The sequence below is a fragment of the Numenius arquata genome, chromosome 2 (genome assembly GCF_964106895.1).
Source record: "Numenius arquata chromosome 2, bNumArq3.hap1.1, whole genome shotgun sequence".
In the NCBI taxonomy this organism is placed as follows: Eukaryota; Metazoa; Chordata; class Aves; order Charadriiformes; family Scolopacidae; genus Numenius; species Numenius arquata.
Window position 1 is genome coordinate 4,619,289 of NC_133577.1, and position 17,227 is coordinate 4,636,515.

At 43.0% G+C, this 17,227-nt stretch overlaps 1 protein-coding gene across 1 annotated transcript in view; it reads right to left on the minus strand.

Annotated features, from left to right (window-relative positions):
- Positions 1-8,542: 8,542 nt before the first annotated feature.
- Positions 8,543-17,227, minus strand: part of AHI1 (Abelson helper integration site 1) — a 93,581-nt gene continuing 84,896 nt past the window's right edge. The window contains exons 24-25 of the mRNA XM_074144651.1: positions 14,488-14,567; positions 8,543-9,297 (exon numbers count right to left, since the gene is read on the minus strand). Of these exons, the coding sequence (XP_074000752.1) occupies positions 9,069-9,297; positions 14,488-14,567 (309 nt within the window). The 3' untranslated portion in view covers positions 8,543-9,068. The remainder of the gene's footprint in view (positions 9,298-14,487; positions 14,568-17,227) is intronic.

The window sequence follows — 17,227 nt, forward strand, 5'->3', positions numbered from 1 at the left end:
GCGCGAGTGCCCGATGCCGTGAGTCACCCCCGGGGATGGGTGGCAGGGTGTCCGTCAGAGAGATGCCCGGGCACCTGGCAGGCTGCCACCCATCCCATTTCTCCATTTCAGCTGGGAGCTTTCCAGAGGGAAGGCGGGAGGCCAGCGGGGAACGGAGGGCGGCTGGGAGGGAGAACCGGGAGCAGCCCCGCGAATTGCCTGTCCTCCCAGGGGCCCTTAATCCTGCGTGACGTTTGCCACCGTTGGCAAATCCGTGCAGAGCAAGGGCCTGTTTTTCCTGCAGGTTTTCTCGTGCAGCCCGGAGACTACCCGTGCGCCCCTCAAGCGCTTCTCCACCGCCTTTGCGCAGGTTCAGATGACGAGCAAATGCTCTTTGTCTCTTCTCCTTTCTCGCTAAACTCTTACTCAGCTCGCAGGATTCAACCTGAACCCTGCAAGACGTACTCGAGCAACTTCAAGTCACAAAGGAAACCTGCACGTGAGGTTAACCACCGTTCAGCTCCAGTTTCAGGCACAAATATGCGTGTCTTCCAAGTTTGGAAGCGGTGTCAGCCCATTGCCAGGTCCTAAGAAAGCAGGTGTCTAAACTTAGCTGCTTCCACCTCTAGCAGAAGACCTCCATGTTCCAGAAAAAGAGATAACAACAGTTCAAACAAATTAGGAACAGGTTTCTTCAATGATACAGAGATAAGTTTCCAATATGTATCACCACACATTCGAAAAAGGAACAAAACCAGAACAAAACAACAACAACAAAAAAAAGATACCCCAAGAACATTCACAGATGTTACAGTGCTGCTCTCAGCGTGGGAAAGTGGCGGAGTTCGAATGACTCAGTGAAGCAACCTCAGCCTACAAACAGACCCAACCTTGACAGCCTTTGACCAGTGCGTCTACCCCAACGTGCTGAACTAGTCACTCTTTCCTCTCTACACAAAACTTCTCCCCAGAATAAGCAACCTGAGCTAAACATTGAGTTTATCGCCTTTGGGGACAGGCCCAGCCTAAGTGCACCCATCACTTAGGCTGAAATGATGAGGGGCCTGGAGCATCTCTCTGATGAGGAGAGGCTGAGGGACTTGGGTCTTTTCAGTCTGGAGAAGAGAAGGCTGAGGGGGGATCTGATCAACACCTATAAATACTGAAAGGGTGGGTGTCAGGAACATGGGGCCAGTCTTTTTTCAGTGGTGCCCAGGGACAGGACAAGAGGAAATGGCACAAACTTGAATATAAGAAGTTCCATCTAAACATGAGGAGGAACTTCTTTGAGGGTGGCAGAGCCCTGGAAGAGGCTGCCCAGAGAGGTGGTGGAGTCTCTGTCTCTGGAGACATTCCAAACCCACCTGGACACTTTCCTGTGCAACCTGCTCTGGGTGGACCTGCTTTGGCAGGGGGTTGGACTAGATGCTCTCCAGAGGTTCCTTCCAACCCCATGTGATTCTGTGATTCTGTGAAAGGGATTTCAGTCTTACAGCTCTCTTCTCCAAACCTCCCAGATTTTCAGGGCCCAGGAGGAATCTTGGTAGTGGTATGACCTGACCATCAGCATTACTAGTCCTGCACAGCCTCCTGTTCCAGTGGCATGAAAAATACCAATGTCAGATATGGTAGCTCTCCAGATGAACCAAACTGACTCAAGCTGTTGCTAGACGATAGCACAAACCAAGCAGGAAATTGTGCCTTAGACCATGTCTACGTGGGTCTCTCCTTCCACGCAGAACGTGACCAACCACCAGAACCTGGGAATTGCCAGACACCTTTTCTCATTATGAATTCAGGCTACTCAGGGACCTAATTGGAGGCAGCCAATTAGGCAAATCTGTACCCCTTTGGACTATGAACCTGATGTCAAAAACACTGCCTCAAGTGACGCCAGGTACCCAGGCTTCTAAATGTGAACCGAAAACCTACACTATTTCTGTTGCCAAAGAGTATAAAGGGCAAAATGCCAGAGAGGCTGAACTCGAAGAGCTGCCATGCAGGGCTTTTTCTGCTCTCAGAGAGAAAACCTAACCCCGACTGAAAGAATAGCAAGAAAAAAGCAGCTATAGGTACCACACTTCAACCAATTGTGCTGCAAAAAGTATCGTCTAGAGATTCCACTTTTGTTCCCTGTGCCGGCTCGGTGACAGGAGCATGTCCCCAAGCCGAGGACCTGGACCTGCTCGGCATCAACCTGCAGCTCCTCTATGTCCTGGGTCCCCGCTCTGGGGATTGACCGTGCCCACCACTGACTTGCCCACCTGGTTCCCATCCAAACCTTTGGATGCAAGACAAAAACCAGGAGCTTTGGGGTCTAAATTGGGATTCCTGATTCCGGGATGCCTCCTTGGGTGAATAGGACCTGCAAGGCTGTACCCTTCGGTGGGCAGGAAGCCAGCAGAGGACCACGTGTGGCTCCACACCTTCTCTCCACCTGCGCAGGTCCACTCTGCGTCACCCAGGAAAGATGCCCCAAGGTATTTATTGTGCCTTCTGCCTCAGTTAACAGAAAAGCCATTTTTAGTCCACCCTCTGTTGTAACCCGGACCTGCTCAGCACTGCTCATGCTGATGGTTAAGCAGGAAGGATGGCAGGAGCCCTCGGCCACACCGCAGAGAGCGTTTACTGCCCCTTTTGCCCTTTCCCTGATGTCACTTTCTCATTATGACATTATACCAAATCACAATGGGGATTAACCACCCCCGTATAAGCTTATTATAGGCTTATGCAGGCTGCTAGAGCTTGGCTTTAGATGGCATTTATTTTAATGAGCCTGGCGCTGATATCACTACTACACCCATGAGTGTATATCCACATAAAGCGCTAAAATTAACACAGAACACAAAATTTAGTTGCTTTATACAGTGTCTATACACAGCTATCAAAATCCCGATGACACACACACAATAAAAAATGGCCGATGATGCAACGGCAAAATAAAAACATCCAAGTGGAACTAAGGGAACAATTACAGTCCATAATAAAAAACCACCGCCGAGTGAGTAACACTTGGTGATGATAACTAATTGCATTTACTCTGCACCACTCACCTGCAGCGATGGATAAGCAAAGGCTTAACCTGCCTTTAACACACGGAAACCCGCACTGCGAGGAAGCAAGACAACTTACCGCATTGATCAAAATTTGGGAGTGGAGAACGATGAATTTTCTTCAAATTATACAGTTCTGCAGTGCAGTAGCTGCGGATTAATAGCAGGGTATTTAAGACTGATGGTATTCCCAGAAAAAGATGAAATTCAGTATTTTTAGCTAAGAGCTGAGGCAATGAATATAGGAGAAGCAGCTGAACGCAGGGAGGACCTACTCTAGTCACTTTTGTAAGAACTAAGCGGTAAGAGACATTAAAAAATTGATTTGTGAGAAAGTTGTACTAATTCTCCTTTCAACTTGCAGACAATTTCATTGGAACTCTCTCACCGTTATTAAAGAAAACTGAGTGTCTTTAACATGAGCAGAAAAACAAAAGTATGGACTGACAAAGAAGAAAGTTAAACCGGCACCAAGTGTCTCGGCTCCACTTCTTAATTTCATCCCCAAAACACACGGCTGGGGCCTGCACTGACTCACAAAACGCGTGAAAAGAGATTCCTCGGTGGAACGTGACCCCAGAAATTCATTAATTCTCTTTCTGACTCCCCGAAGAGTAGGATCTAAGCCAATATATTCTGCAACAATTTCCTCTCCAGCTCCTACCTCTGCCCACCCTGACTTTGCCACGGACACTCTGTGATCTTGGTGAATGTGAGTCTGGGAAAAAGTCCTAAATTCAGAGAAATAACGGTAATATTGGGTGCTTTTTTTTTTTTTCTTTTTCTCTTTTTTTTTTTTCCCATTCCAGCTATACCTGCATTTTATGTGACTACAGAGTTTTCAAACAGCTATATCATAACAGTCTGTCGCAAGCGTATTGGGTGTTTCAGTTTGCCAGACCTGTCATAATAAATTAATTACAGGATGTTGCAGAAATGGCTGAGTTCCAGCAGCATCTTGCACAGTTTAATATAGCCCTATTTCCCCATTTCGATGTATTTGTGGTTAGATAAATCCTCAGAAAATTTACAGCTGCTGCACACTAGTTTATTATACTCCCTGCCTGTGCAGGCGATATAAGTGCAACAAAAATTTGATGTCTGCTCAGAGCATAGATTTTACTGATACTGCTTTACCGGTGTGGAAACATTTTTTTTTCTGCTAAAAGTGGCATCTGCAGTTTCTTCCGAGTATTTGCATTTGAGCACTAGGCGGGACTGGTGAACTTGTTTGTCACGGCCGAACACGGTGCAAATCCATTTGGCCTGACACAGTCCTCACTAAAAAATCGGGCGGATAAGAGTTTTAGATGAAACACAGAGCTAGCATTTTTGAGTGCAAGCTAGAAAGGTTTTTTTCCAGTCTTTAGTGTACATTAGTGAATAAATTACAGCCGTGATGTTGCCGCTGAAATGCTAATCCTTACTGACTTTGCTGGAGCATTGAGAACGGGGTCCGTTGACTCCGAGCACGCTGCAGGACCGGGATTCTGCGTATTTATGTCACTGCTGGAAAACAGACCCTTCCGAAGGGGAAGGCAGCAAGGAACCAGCATAGGACAGACCCAACCAAGGACAAAACTCTGTCCCAAACCACTGTGAGTAGAGCACATCTACCTGTAAAGAAAGGATATTTAAGGTTCCAACCAGCAGCTGGACACCTGGTGTGAAATCCTCCTCTCTGCTCTGGCTGTTTTGCGCCGGGTGAAGAGGCTGGAGCGGAGGGAATCAAGGCAGAGGTGCCTACCGCAAGAATCAACAACTATAAAGGTGCCCTCTGAAGACCTGTGCCAGAAATCAGGGATCCAAAGCTCCAGCCATCCCAACGGCACCGCAAGCCTTGGATGATATGGACCTTTCTGGGCTGTACCTCAGAGTTAGGACAGTGCTGAGTTACTGGAGAGACACGGGAGAATGAATATTCCTCATGGGTTTTAAGAGTTCATCCAAAAAGCTCCTACAAATAGGACAAAACTTAAATGCATTGAAAAATGAAGTGGTTAAATATCTTAATTTCTGAAGTCTAAAACACATGACTGAAGCCACCAAAGCTCTGCTGTTAACACGCCTTCTCACTATCTTCTGTTCCTTCTTCTGAAGTTCCAATTTCTAATTGCCACACTCACGCAAGTCTCCCCCAGCCAGCAGTTTTCTTCTCAAGCTGCTTATTTCCCTCTCTCAGACCCCCTCTCGTTTCTATTCCTTACGTGCAGCAGTTGTGTTCCTGTTGCACACGTTTTATACTCCAAGCAATAAAACTCCTTGAACTCACACAGGATGTTTTTACAAGTGCAGGTGCACATCCGCAAATTAATTTGTCCAAAAACATTCTGGATAGTCATCGGAGAGAATGGGAAGGGAAAATCCCCCCAGTAGAAACTTGTGCGTGAATCCGTCCCTCCACTGTTCAGAAAATACTTCTATCCCCTCCCAATTTCCCCAGCCATAAAATAAGCTGCGCTGCCTACATACTAATTTCATACGTGCTAGAAAAGGATCATTAAAACCCCCCACCACTCTTTGTGTTTACCAAACAAGTGTTTTTCGCTTTAGTCTGTTCCCGCCTTAAATGAAGTATTTCCTATTCACCTTCGCAATTAGAGCAGAAGGACGGAGTGAATGAAGTGCCTCATTATCAAGTTTGCATCCAGGGTCCCTGCAGAATGGCTACCATGCCGGCTATTTTTCCTAGCTGTCTGCTTTTCCTTGTAACGGGCCATTGTTAACCCTAAATGATCCTGACATTCAATTCTCCGGCAGACAATCGGGTCCAGCCGGCAGATTTAGTTCACTAGTCAACAGAGACTTTCGGTTGTCATGTTCCTCTGTGTTCTCATTAGCCCTTGTTTGACTGTGATCCATCCCCTACCGCCTTCGGAATTAAGTGATGCTACAAATACACTTATTGTGTTTTATGATGTCTGCTCCTCAAATTATTTTAAGGAAAAAAAAAAAAAAAAAAAAGAATAAAATAAAATAAATGCAGCCTGATGGCTATTGGGAAACACAGGAAAAATGTGTCGTCCCTTCCTTTCTATTTTGTTAATTTATGCCTTGTTCTCCACGTCTCTGCCGTATCATAAAAATGTAATAGGAACTGTATGTCGTAACCACCCCCACAAAACCTAAAAACACCAGAACTATGAAAGACCTACTATGCTTTTATCACCAGGCAGTTCTAAATATCTAATATTTACCCTTTTTTAAAACAAGGTTTTATCTGCTTTGTCCCAGCAATGAACTTGTATCACCCTCTAAAAACTCTTCAAATAGACTTTTATAACTCCGTATTTTAATTCATGCCTCAGGGAGCAATTTTACAGGGCACTCGTGTTTTAGGATACTTAACGTAGTTCTCCAACTAAAAAAAAAAAGAAGGAAAATTTTCAGGAGGCAATCAGAATCCTTCTGGAATTCTTTTCTTCCGCTGAAATTTAAGTCCTTTAAATACTTGGACAATTTTCAGCAAATGTACACAATATTCATTTTAAAGTGATTTTAAAAAACGTAGGTGGCTTTAACACAGAAACAAGAAGCGTTATGTAAAGTTTAATTTAAAAACTTTTCTTTTTTAAACCACTGACCAAATCCAAACTATTTAAAAGTTTTGCCTTTTCTTTAAAACCTCATCAGCAATGTCTGAAGGACAAAGAATCTACTAAGACTGAAGAAAAAAGCAGGTTTTCTTAAAGTCAACGTACTGGCTGTATTTCTGAAAAAAAAAAAAAAAGGTAAAAACTTTGCCATTACGCCACGTTAATGATTTGTTGAGATATTTTAGTCTGAAGGTTCTAATGTTAAATACAGAAGGATCACTTAAAGTGGTGTGGTTTGGTTTGTTTTTTTTTTTAATTTCAGGTCGTTTTGTTCATTTTCTGTCAAATGACAGCAGAAAACTCTAGCACCACCGTGACACGATAGATAAAGCAACAGAAGCCTCTAAACAGCCATGTGGTAGGGAGGGGAAAAAAAAAAAATTAAAAAAAAAAAAAACAAAAACCCACAAAACAACAAAACAAAAGCTAATCGCAATTACAAGAAAACATTATGAAAAGTTTATTTTCAACTCCCTGCATTCTCGCGTTTGGCTCTTATCTGATTCCTTCTGCTTAATTGTTATTTGGAGCCGTGCCTTGGAAGACACTGCGGCTGCCTCCCTCCTCTCAATTTGGAAAGTGTGGCAAAGCCGCTCTATTCAGCTTCAGAGCAGTGAACATAATTGGAGCCCTAGTTCGCCGGCATGAAAGGAGGTGCTGTGCCTTTGATTAGAGCTACCATCTCTCCCCGGTGTTTATCTGAAGTGTTATTTCTGTCTTCGGCCGCCACAATGCCAAATTAACATCTGACAATGCTTTCCAATGAGCTCCCAGATCTTGGCTGCTGCTCAGCTCTCCCTGACGTGGCGCCTGATGTCATCCTCTGCCCTTATTTTCAAGGCGAGCCAGGACATTTTACGAAATGGAAGATGTTGAGAGATTTTTCTCTTTTATAAAAATCTTTAAATCCCACGCATCACACAGAACGAGGAGTTGGAATATATTGCGAAGGCAGAGAGATAAGAGGCCAGGAGTGTCTAGAAGGCTAGTCCCAGGACTAAGATATTTTACACCACATCTGACTGGGGAAAAAGACATGAATAAGTTTCCAGTACACACATGCGAGTCCCAGTTAGGGGAGAACTTCACACACATGGCAAAGCAAAGCTGGGCCCGTTGGCAAAGAACAATTACCAGCAGAATCAAAAAAAAAGAGCATTTGCTGCCCTGCTTTACTCAAAAGAAACGAGTTTACAGATTTTTCTGGCTTTAAAACATGTGCAGGGAAGATATTACAATATATAGCAACTAGTCCTCCGCATCTGGGTGCATTTCACACATCAGCGCCCAACATTGTTATTCTCACTTCTTTTTTTAATGGAATCAAGTGCCCTGTCTACTAAATAAGGGCTTTCTAATTTTATGTTATTTATTGCTTCAGAGGGGGAGGAGGAAGAATTTCCTAGCAGAGTAAAAATAAACTGGACATCATCAGCCAGAAAAAAATACCAAAAGTAACTGATAGAAAGTGTTTCCTTTAATATAAACCAGAAATTATTTAGCACTGTAGATAATTAGCGAAGTCATTAGGAAAAGTTCACAACGTAATACTCAAGTGAAAAAATAGATTAATGACACTTAAAAGTGAATAAGAACTACGAGTAAAACAAACAGCACAGTCGGATATGAAATATTTCATCCAGACAAAAGAAAGTGTATTTGGCAAGACTGCTGCCAAAGCAGGCAGGAACCCTGACAAAACTCTGCGAAAACCTCATATATGAAAAATATAACTGCCTGGAATTAAACCAGTTATTTACACTGGTAAGCGTGAGCAGTCCCACTGCAGACAGCGTAGCTGCACAGGTAGTTACTCAACAATTCGCTGCAGAGCTGCAAAATGCAGCCCCAAGTGAATATTTCATGTCAGGAAAATATTTTTTAAAATAAGTTGTTTTGTTTTTTTTTTTTTTTCCCCAGGTACGCTGTAACGTCAGCGTTCCTTCCTTTGGAATTTTACCACTCCTCTATTTTACTTACAACACATTTTAAAATGCTAATTTAATAACTTACACAGTGGTCGGGCTTGTTTTGCTCTACATCAGACTTTTTCACTTGATTCTCTGCTCCTGATGATCTACAGTCTGCAGAAACGCCTGTTTAGCCTGAGTTAAGGTGTAAGCAGGTATTAAACTGGTTAACTTTGCATTTGTCAGTGGGGGTCTCATGAAATATGAAAGCAGTTTTCAGATTTTACCAGTCCAAGGAGGAGCTGAACGTTCAAGTTCTGTTGGATCCCAGGCAAAAGTCTTCACGGATCCCAGGGCAAAAGTCTTCCAAACCGGGTTTACACCATTGGGAAAGTCACACCTTTGGCGTCACTTTGCGTATTTGAGTAGTTTAACTTCTTTGTGTCTTGTTAATCCTAGGAGTGAGATCGTAGGTGCTGCCTCCAACGCGTATACCGGATATCACACCAGTATTTACAATTAAATCATGATTATTCGTCATGGCATTCGGGCTCAAAGGCAGTATTTGTCTTTCCATTTGTCCTTAAGTTGGAGCCTTTCACTGCCTTTTTCTTCTTCTTCAATTCCACCCCAGGGGCTGCAGGTTCATTTTCAACCCCATTAGCTGGAACTGATGATACAGGAATATTGAGCCCCATTAAGTTGTGCTGGTTTTCTGTCTCGTTCTTCTGTATCCTTTTCTTCTTTTTCTTTGCACCTCTAGAGGAAGGTGGATATAAAAAGAGTAAAAGAAACACAAAGTTAGCCCAAATTTAGAGCTTTTTTCCAGCCACAGCTGATGCGTTAGAGCAATTGTCTGCCTGTCCCCCTTGAGTACAATGCTGAAACAGCTACAAAAAATACCGTTCCCCAGCAGAATAAAGGCAGAAAAAACATGAAGACAAAACGAGACCACTCCACTAGTCTACTTTTCAACATATCATAGCATGGCTTTGAAAAGAACCGCTCATGATCTTAAAAATCAGCTAGTCTTGATCAATAGTCAACAGATGTAATTAGAAAACACAAATTACCAGTCTCCTCCTCTCATAAAAGACATTGCACTTTTTTTTTTCCTTTCCTAAGCTCAGACACCAAAATACTTACAATTAAAGAGACTCCTGGTCTATTTATTCAACAAGAGCAGGCAAAGTGCATAAGATTAGTTTTCCACTTTAATTTACCTGAACTATGACAGATTTGTAGAGTCAGGAATGACTTTAATTCATGCTTATCAGACTTCATACAACGCCAAAAGCATCAGTCGAGCTTCTGTATCTTTCCTACTTAGTGCCTTTAACAAGGGAATTAGACTGGTCTTACAGATGATGTTACACCACTTCTACCATGAATTTCCACCCCTGGCAGAAGTTGTAACTTTATTTAACTATAAATATGTAATAATACTTCAACTGTAACTTTTCAAGGGCAGGTACTGTCTTCCTTCAAACTTTTACTGTGCCTCACACAAAAAGGTCTTGGTTTGTGACCAGAATGTTGAACGCTGCTGAAATACCGAAGCGAGTGGATGAACCAAGACTAAAGACCGCAATGAGAAGCGTGCAGTTTCCCCAGAAAAGGCGCTGCAAGAGCATTATTGCTGGTGATACTGTCCTAATGTAATCATGTCTTATTGAAGGAAACATTTACACATCAGCCTTGCTAGTGGACTGATGAAGATCTGCCTAGTTTGTATTTTTTTTTTTTAAGCTAAATTGTGTATTCATGAATAGCAAAATGACAATGAGCAAGCAGTGTGCTCTTGTGGCCAGGAAGGCCAACGGAATCCTGGGCTGCATAGGGAAGAGTGTGGCCAGTAGGTCGAGGGAAGTCATTCTCCCCCTCTACTCTGCACTGGTGAGGCCACAACTGGAATACTGCATCCAGTTCTGGGCTCCCCAATTCAAGAGGGAAAGGGAACTACTGGAAAGAGTCCGGTGAAGGGCAACGAAGATGATTCAAGGATTGGAGCATCTCCCTTATGAAGAAAGGCTGAGAGAGCTGGGACTCTTTAGTCTGGAGAAGAGAAGGCTGAGGGGAGACCTTATTAATGCTTATAAGTATCTCAAGGGTGGGTTGAAGGAGGAGGGAGCCAGACTCTTTTCAGTGGTTCCCAGTGACAGGACAAGGGGCAACGGGCACAAGCTGGAACATAGGAGGTTCCACTCGAATATGAGAAAGAATTTCTTCACGGTGAGGGTGACAGAGCCCTGGAACAGGCTGCCCAGGGAGGTCGTGGAGTCCCCTTCTTTGGAGATTTTCAAGACCCGCCTGGATGCAGTCCTGAGTAGCATTCTCTAAGCAATCCTGCTTCAGCAGGGGAGTTGGACTAGATGATCTATATGGTCCCTTCCAACTCTAAAAAAAAATTCAGTGGAAATTCAGTGAAATTCAGTGAATACATTAATTGCTGCAGCTCTAATAATGGAACGTCCTGCAGGAAAAGGTTCTGGAGTTTAAGACCCTCTGTGTTAGGAGTCCTGGAACACTTTGAGAAGTATCGCTGCATGAGGAAACCTGGGTACAAAATCATAATTAATCAGTAATGTAAGTACCAACCTACCAGAGTGTTCGGCTGGGTCTGATGTGTAATCACTTGTAAATTTATGCAAAGAGCACTACCTAGTGTAGCTCAACAAAACTGTACAATGGGAATACATCTAAGGAGATAATGACTGTACTGACAAACAGTATCTAATCATTAATATTCATAGGGTGAGGCTCCTATGCAGTTTTTCAGCATAAAGCTACTCAAACTTTGAGAAGTAGTTTTCATCTTTTTATTATCTGAACATCAGATGTGATGATGTATCAACTCTTTAGACACTTCGATAAAAACCTTAGTTCACTTAGCATCTATTATGTGGACATCTCTCTGTTTCTTCTAGAGTCTGCAGAAGACAGGTTAACTGCTTGGCTAAGATAAAAATCTACTACTATCTTCAATAAAATTTGTTTTCCTATTGCAAAGCCACATTTTCCATCCAGAGATTCTGAAAGATAGACACGTCATAAGGGCTTGCCGTTTACTTTCATTTACAGCAGGTATCGTGGCCATAACGAATGCAGTTCTAATAGGCCCAACAGTTCTTTTGGAGAAGAAAGAAAGGTAAGAGTGAGTTGTGCAGGTGCTGACACTTTCACTTCTCCACAGTGAAAGTGCGTGCTTGGCAATGACATCTCACTTGGTTCTTACAAAGTTTATTTACGGCGTAATTCCTATTGTATACTCGCATGTGACATGGATATTCAGCATATTTCCACAGCAAACAGGAAGATAGCAGAACGTTTTAGGTGGAGCAACTATTTAAGTACAGGTTGGACTGGACCTCAAGTCATGTTGATAAAGCTTTTAGATGCTAAAATAGCAAACTTTGCCAGTTAAGACCGCAAGACTTGCACGCGTGTCATTTTTTAAGATTATTTCAAGACACGTCAGCTGCAGTGAACAAGAAAACTGCAGTTCTGTCACAGCCCCTGCAGGTCATGGTTTCAGGCACAAAAAAAGTGAGAGTTTTCACAGAAAATATGCAGCCATGTTTCTGAGATGTTTTATTATCTATTCTGTAGTATATAGCTAGCCTATAAAGAGAAATATGGAACAGTCTTTCAAACTACCGGCATCAGAAATGCCTGAAGATTCTTCTCTCTTCTACCTCTCAAAATAGTCTTTTCAGAAAAAAAAACTTGGTATGTGCAGTCATTGCTATAATTACAAAGACAAGTGAATCAAATTTCATTACGTTCTAGTTCATGGAAGAGCTTGCAAAGTACCTAAGATCAGAATGCACATCTGAGTAATAATATCTATTCCTGATGTAAAGCTTGAATCTGAAATTAAAACAGACTGAAACAGTGAAAACTGCCCTCTCCACATCAGACAAAACAAAATCGCTGGGGACAATTGCAGCAAAAACCATAATAAAGCCTCGACTGTCCTGTATGTGGAAGGAAAACACAGCACTGGGCAGTACTGACACATCTATCTCCATCCCTTTCAAATTAGTTCTCCCCTGACAAGGTGGAACATCAAACGCTACCTCATGGCATCTTGCACTAATGACCAGGTATAAAGGGCTCCCTACGCTGAAAGCTTGTGAATATGGCTCTGCAACACTGCTCTGTGCCAGATGGGACAGCAATGACATGAACCATGGCTTTAGACTGGCATCTCCATGATGGTCCTGCTCCCCAAAGTTCTAGAGGAGGGAGCACATTCCAGCGACCCAGACAGGTAGGCTTCTTCTCTCACCTTTTTGAAATGTAACCATAGTGGTTTTGGGGCACGTTTTCTTCAACAAGACACTTCAGGGTGAACTCTTCTCAGGAGAGCCTTAGTTTCCATTCAAATGAGTATTTCACATTTGATGCGACTCAAAACTCCTGAATTTGATGAAATCATTTGAGATTCCACATTTTAAATGTGTGGTCCCGCATTCCTCAGTGGATACCCTGGAAAGGTCACTCAAAATAATTGTTTCCTGAAGTTCTACAGATGGAGTTGAGTCATACCAAATTTTTGATACTGGCTTCTAACAGCCTGTACCAACTGTCACAGTAACCGTGCTTTTAGAGCATTTCCTTCCTTAATGGACATCCTATCAGAACAGTTATGCCCAAAATTCAACGCTGAATTCTGTCAGTGTGTAGTTATACAGCCCACTCCTCAGCATACATGAGGGTTAAACCTTCCGCTCACAATTTATTTTCAAATCTAGATACAGCTGCAGATAGAAAATTAAGATTTAAAAATAAGTTAAAGTTAGATACGTATCTGCATTCTACACTGTGTACACGCAGATTGTTTATAATGGGGAGGGGACCGGCTTGGAAAACAATCAGTGAAATAACTTTGCTTAGATGACAGATACCTGCAATGGCAAACACAGGATGTATTTCTTCAGTCTAAATAGTTGCAAATAGCTAAAGATATTGTGGAAGCTCTTGTTCAAAATGTTGAGATCTTATCTGCTTACAACTTTGACACAACGAATAGCATTTTTAAAAAATGCCAGTGTCACAGTCGTAGATGCTAGCTTGCATCTTCTCAGCATGTGACAACCTTTTGCAATTTATATTAACTAATTTTCAGAAGGTGCAAAAATAATTTGGAGTTTGCAGCAATAAAGCCTAATCCATAGCTAAGGGATGCCACAGGCCAGTCTCATATCCCTGAGTTTTGATTGTCATGTACATTATAGAATCATAGAATGGTTAGAGTTGGAAGGGACCTTAAGGATCATCTAGTTCCAACCCCACTGCCATGGGCAGGGACACCTCCCACCAGACCAGGTTGCTCAAAGCCCCATCCAGCCTGGCCTTGAACACCTCCAGGGATGGGGCAGCCACAGCTTCTCTGGGCAACCTGTTCCAGTGCTTCACCACCCTCACAGGAAAGAATTTCTTCCTGATATCTAATCTAAATCTCCCCTCTTCCAATTTAAAACCATTACCCCTTGTCCTGTCACTACATCTCCTGACAAAGAGTCCCTCTCCAGCTCTCCTGTAGGCTCCCTTCAGATATTGGAAGGCTGCTATAAGGTCTCCCCGGAGCCTTCTCTTCTCCAGGCTGAACATCCCCAGCTCTCTCAGCCTGTCTTCATAGGGGAGGTGCTCCATTCCTCTGAGCATCTTTGTGGCCTCCTCTAGACCCGTTCCAACAGGTCCATGTCCTTGCTCTTTTTGGGGAAGAGAGTGTGTGTATGCATATGTGTGTGTGTAAGTATACATAAACTGTTATTTCCTTCACATTTCAGGTGTGAAGCACTTTTGGAATGATTATCCTAAAGCTAACTTCTTATTTCTTGTTCTGCTTGCTAAAACAGAATAACCCTCCCAACTTTTCTCCCAGTTTTCTAACAGCAGCTGTAGAAACAACACTGCAAATTGTTTTAAGCATTTCTTGCTTACTGTGTTGCAGGGGACTCTTTATCTGTGCCACGTTCCGAGCTACATTTTAGGTCCCTTGACTTACTGATGGCTGGTGACATCTGTAAAAGAAAAAAAAAAAAATGAAAAGAAAAGAAAAGAAAAGAAAAGAAAAGAAAAGAAAAGAAAAGAAAAGAAAAGAAAAGAAAAGAAAAGAAAAGAAAAAAGAAAAAGCAGGAAGGTAAAAAGAAGACACACAACGGGGCCAACACATGTACATAGAAAACCCACCAGCTTCCTGAATAAGGAGAGAATATACCTCGTTTGAAAAAGAATGTCTATCAGCCATAAAATGTTAACTCCTATGTGGTTACAGACAAGGAAACAGTGCCCTGCTTAAAAAAAATACACAAAACAAAGTCCTTGCAAATAAAAGACAGTTTTCAGGTATGTGTAGAAACAAGTGGTTATGAGTCTACTTTTAAAATACACACGGTCTATAAAGAATTATGTTATTTCTGCTACGGCACGAGTAAAGACAGAATGCTAAAAAGCCATCTTACTGCATAGTTTTAACAAGAGAAACCCGTCTATACTTTAACCCTGCAAGTTGCAACCAAAAGCAGTTCAAATCACTCAAGGTTACTTTACAATGCAGGGCTAAAACCAACCAAACCAAACCAACCTGGAGGAGTTAAAGTAAATTCTCTAATTTCCAATGTAATTAGTGGGTCTCTTCTAATTCTAACAGGTCTCATACTTACGGCAAGAATTCCCATAAGGAAATGTGAGTGCCCTTCCTGAGTTTAGGGACAGTGTCCCTGTCTTCAGGGACAGACTATTTTCTCTCCTTTCTTCCAGGATGTTCACAAATATCTGGTAACTACCCGTGCAGTGTCATTTTCACACAACTGATAGGCCTTACATCTCACTCAAAATTTGCTTTTCTGGAACCAGGCATACACTACGCATCCAGGTGGGAACATCAGGCCTCCAGAGCACCAGGATCAAGGAGCAAAGCTGTGGAAAGCACATGCAGCACACTGCAGGTTCAGGCCTAGTGTCAGCACTGGAAGGACGTGGACCTGTTGCAATGGGTCCAGAGGAGGCCACAAAGATGCTCAGAGGGTTGGAGCACCTCTGCTGTGAGGACAGGCTGAGAGAGTTGGGGGTGTTCAGCCTGGAGAAGAGAAGGCTCCAGGGAGACCTTAGAGCCCCTTCCAGTACCTAAAGGGGCTACAGGAGAGATGGGGAGGGACTCTTGATCAGGGAGTGGAGCGATAGGATGAGGGGTAACAGTTTTAAACTGAAAGAGGGGAGATTTAGATTAGATCTTAGGAAGAAATTCTTTCCTGTGAGGGTGGTGAAACACTGGAACAGGTTGTCCAGAGAAGCTGTGGCTGCTCCATCCCTGGAGGGGTTCAAGGCCAGGCTGGATGGGGCTTTGAGCAACCTGGTCTGGTGGGAGGTGTCCCTGCCCATGGCAGGGGGTTGGAACTCGATGATCTTTAAGGTCTTTTCCAACCCAAACCATTCTATGATTCTGTGATTTCTAAGGAGCGAGTGTTTCCAAAAAAGGTTTTTTTCAGGGAGTAAAGGAGAAGAATGGGCTTGAAACTAACTCAACCTTCACAACTTGGCCCACGTTTATGATATTTTAAGGCTGCTAGTTGAATTTTGCATTCATAGCCAAGCCTAAAGCAAAACCTGCTACATTGTTTCTGGATTTCTCAAATATCCTTAGTGTTAAAAAGATCAGTCCATCCAGTTCTGCCAAGCACAGAGGTACTCATCTGCTTGTAAATACGACGTTTAATGTTCTGCCATCAGCCTGAATTGCCCCAGGAAACAGTCAGTTACTGCCATTACTGGCTCTGAAACCCTAGTTAAAAATGAGCAGTATTAGGGAGCAGAAGGGAGCATCATCCAGCAGCTCTGGAGCACCCAACAACAATACAGCATCCAAAAAAGTAACCACAAAGTCAACAAGAGCTCTCTGGAAGCAACAGAGAAGAAGAAAAATCACAGTTTTTGACCCTCTAGTCTGCCAATTGTTCATTTCGTCTTGTGTAAGCTCACAGGCAGGGTGTACCAAGGCTCCTCCATATTTAACTTAAACAGAGAGCAAACAGAATAGGGTAGTTCATTTTATCACTTCAGCATTAGTTTTGGTATTTTTTAAAATGGAACAAAAATACTTTGTTTTCAGACATGAAACTTATCCATCAAAGATTTCAAAGCTCTAAAGGGTAACACTTCACATTCCCATGTCGAGTACTACTGTCCAATTTTAATTTGGGGTAAAGTGAGGCACAGATGAAAATTGTTGTGGAACACACACAAATGAAGACCATATTGGAACCAGAACCCAGGTCTCCCAAACCTCAGTTTTAGGCCTTGAAAAGTTTAATTAATTAAAAATGGAATCAGGGAATTCTCAGAGTTGGAATGGACCTCTAGAGATCATCTAGTCCAACTCCCCTGCCAAAGCAGGATTGACCAGAGCACATCACTCAGGGCTGCATCCAGGCGGGTCTTGAAGATCTCCAGAGAAGGGGACTCCACCACAGCCCTGGGCAGCCTGTTCCAGGGCTCTGGCACCCTCACCGGAAAGAAGTTTCTCCTCATATTTGAATGGAACTTCCCATGTTCCAGTTTGTGCCTGTTGCCCCTCATGCTGTCACTGGGAACCACTGATAAGAGTCCAGCTCCATCATCCTTCAAGCCACCCTTTAGGTACCATCTAGTCAATGTTAGTAGTGACTGAAATTTGAACTTTTTT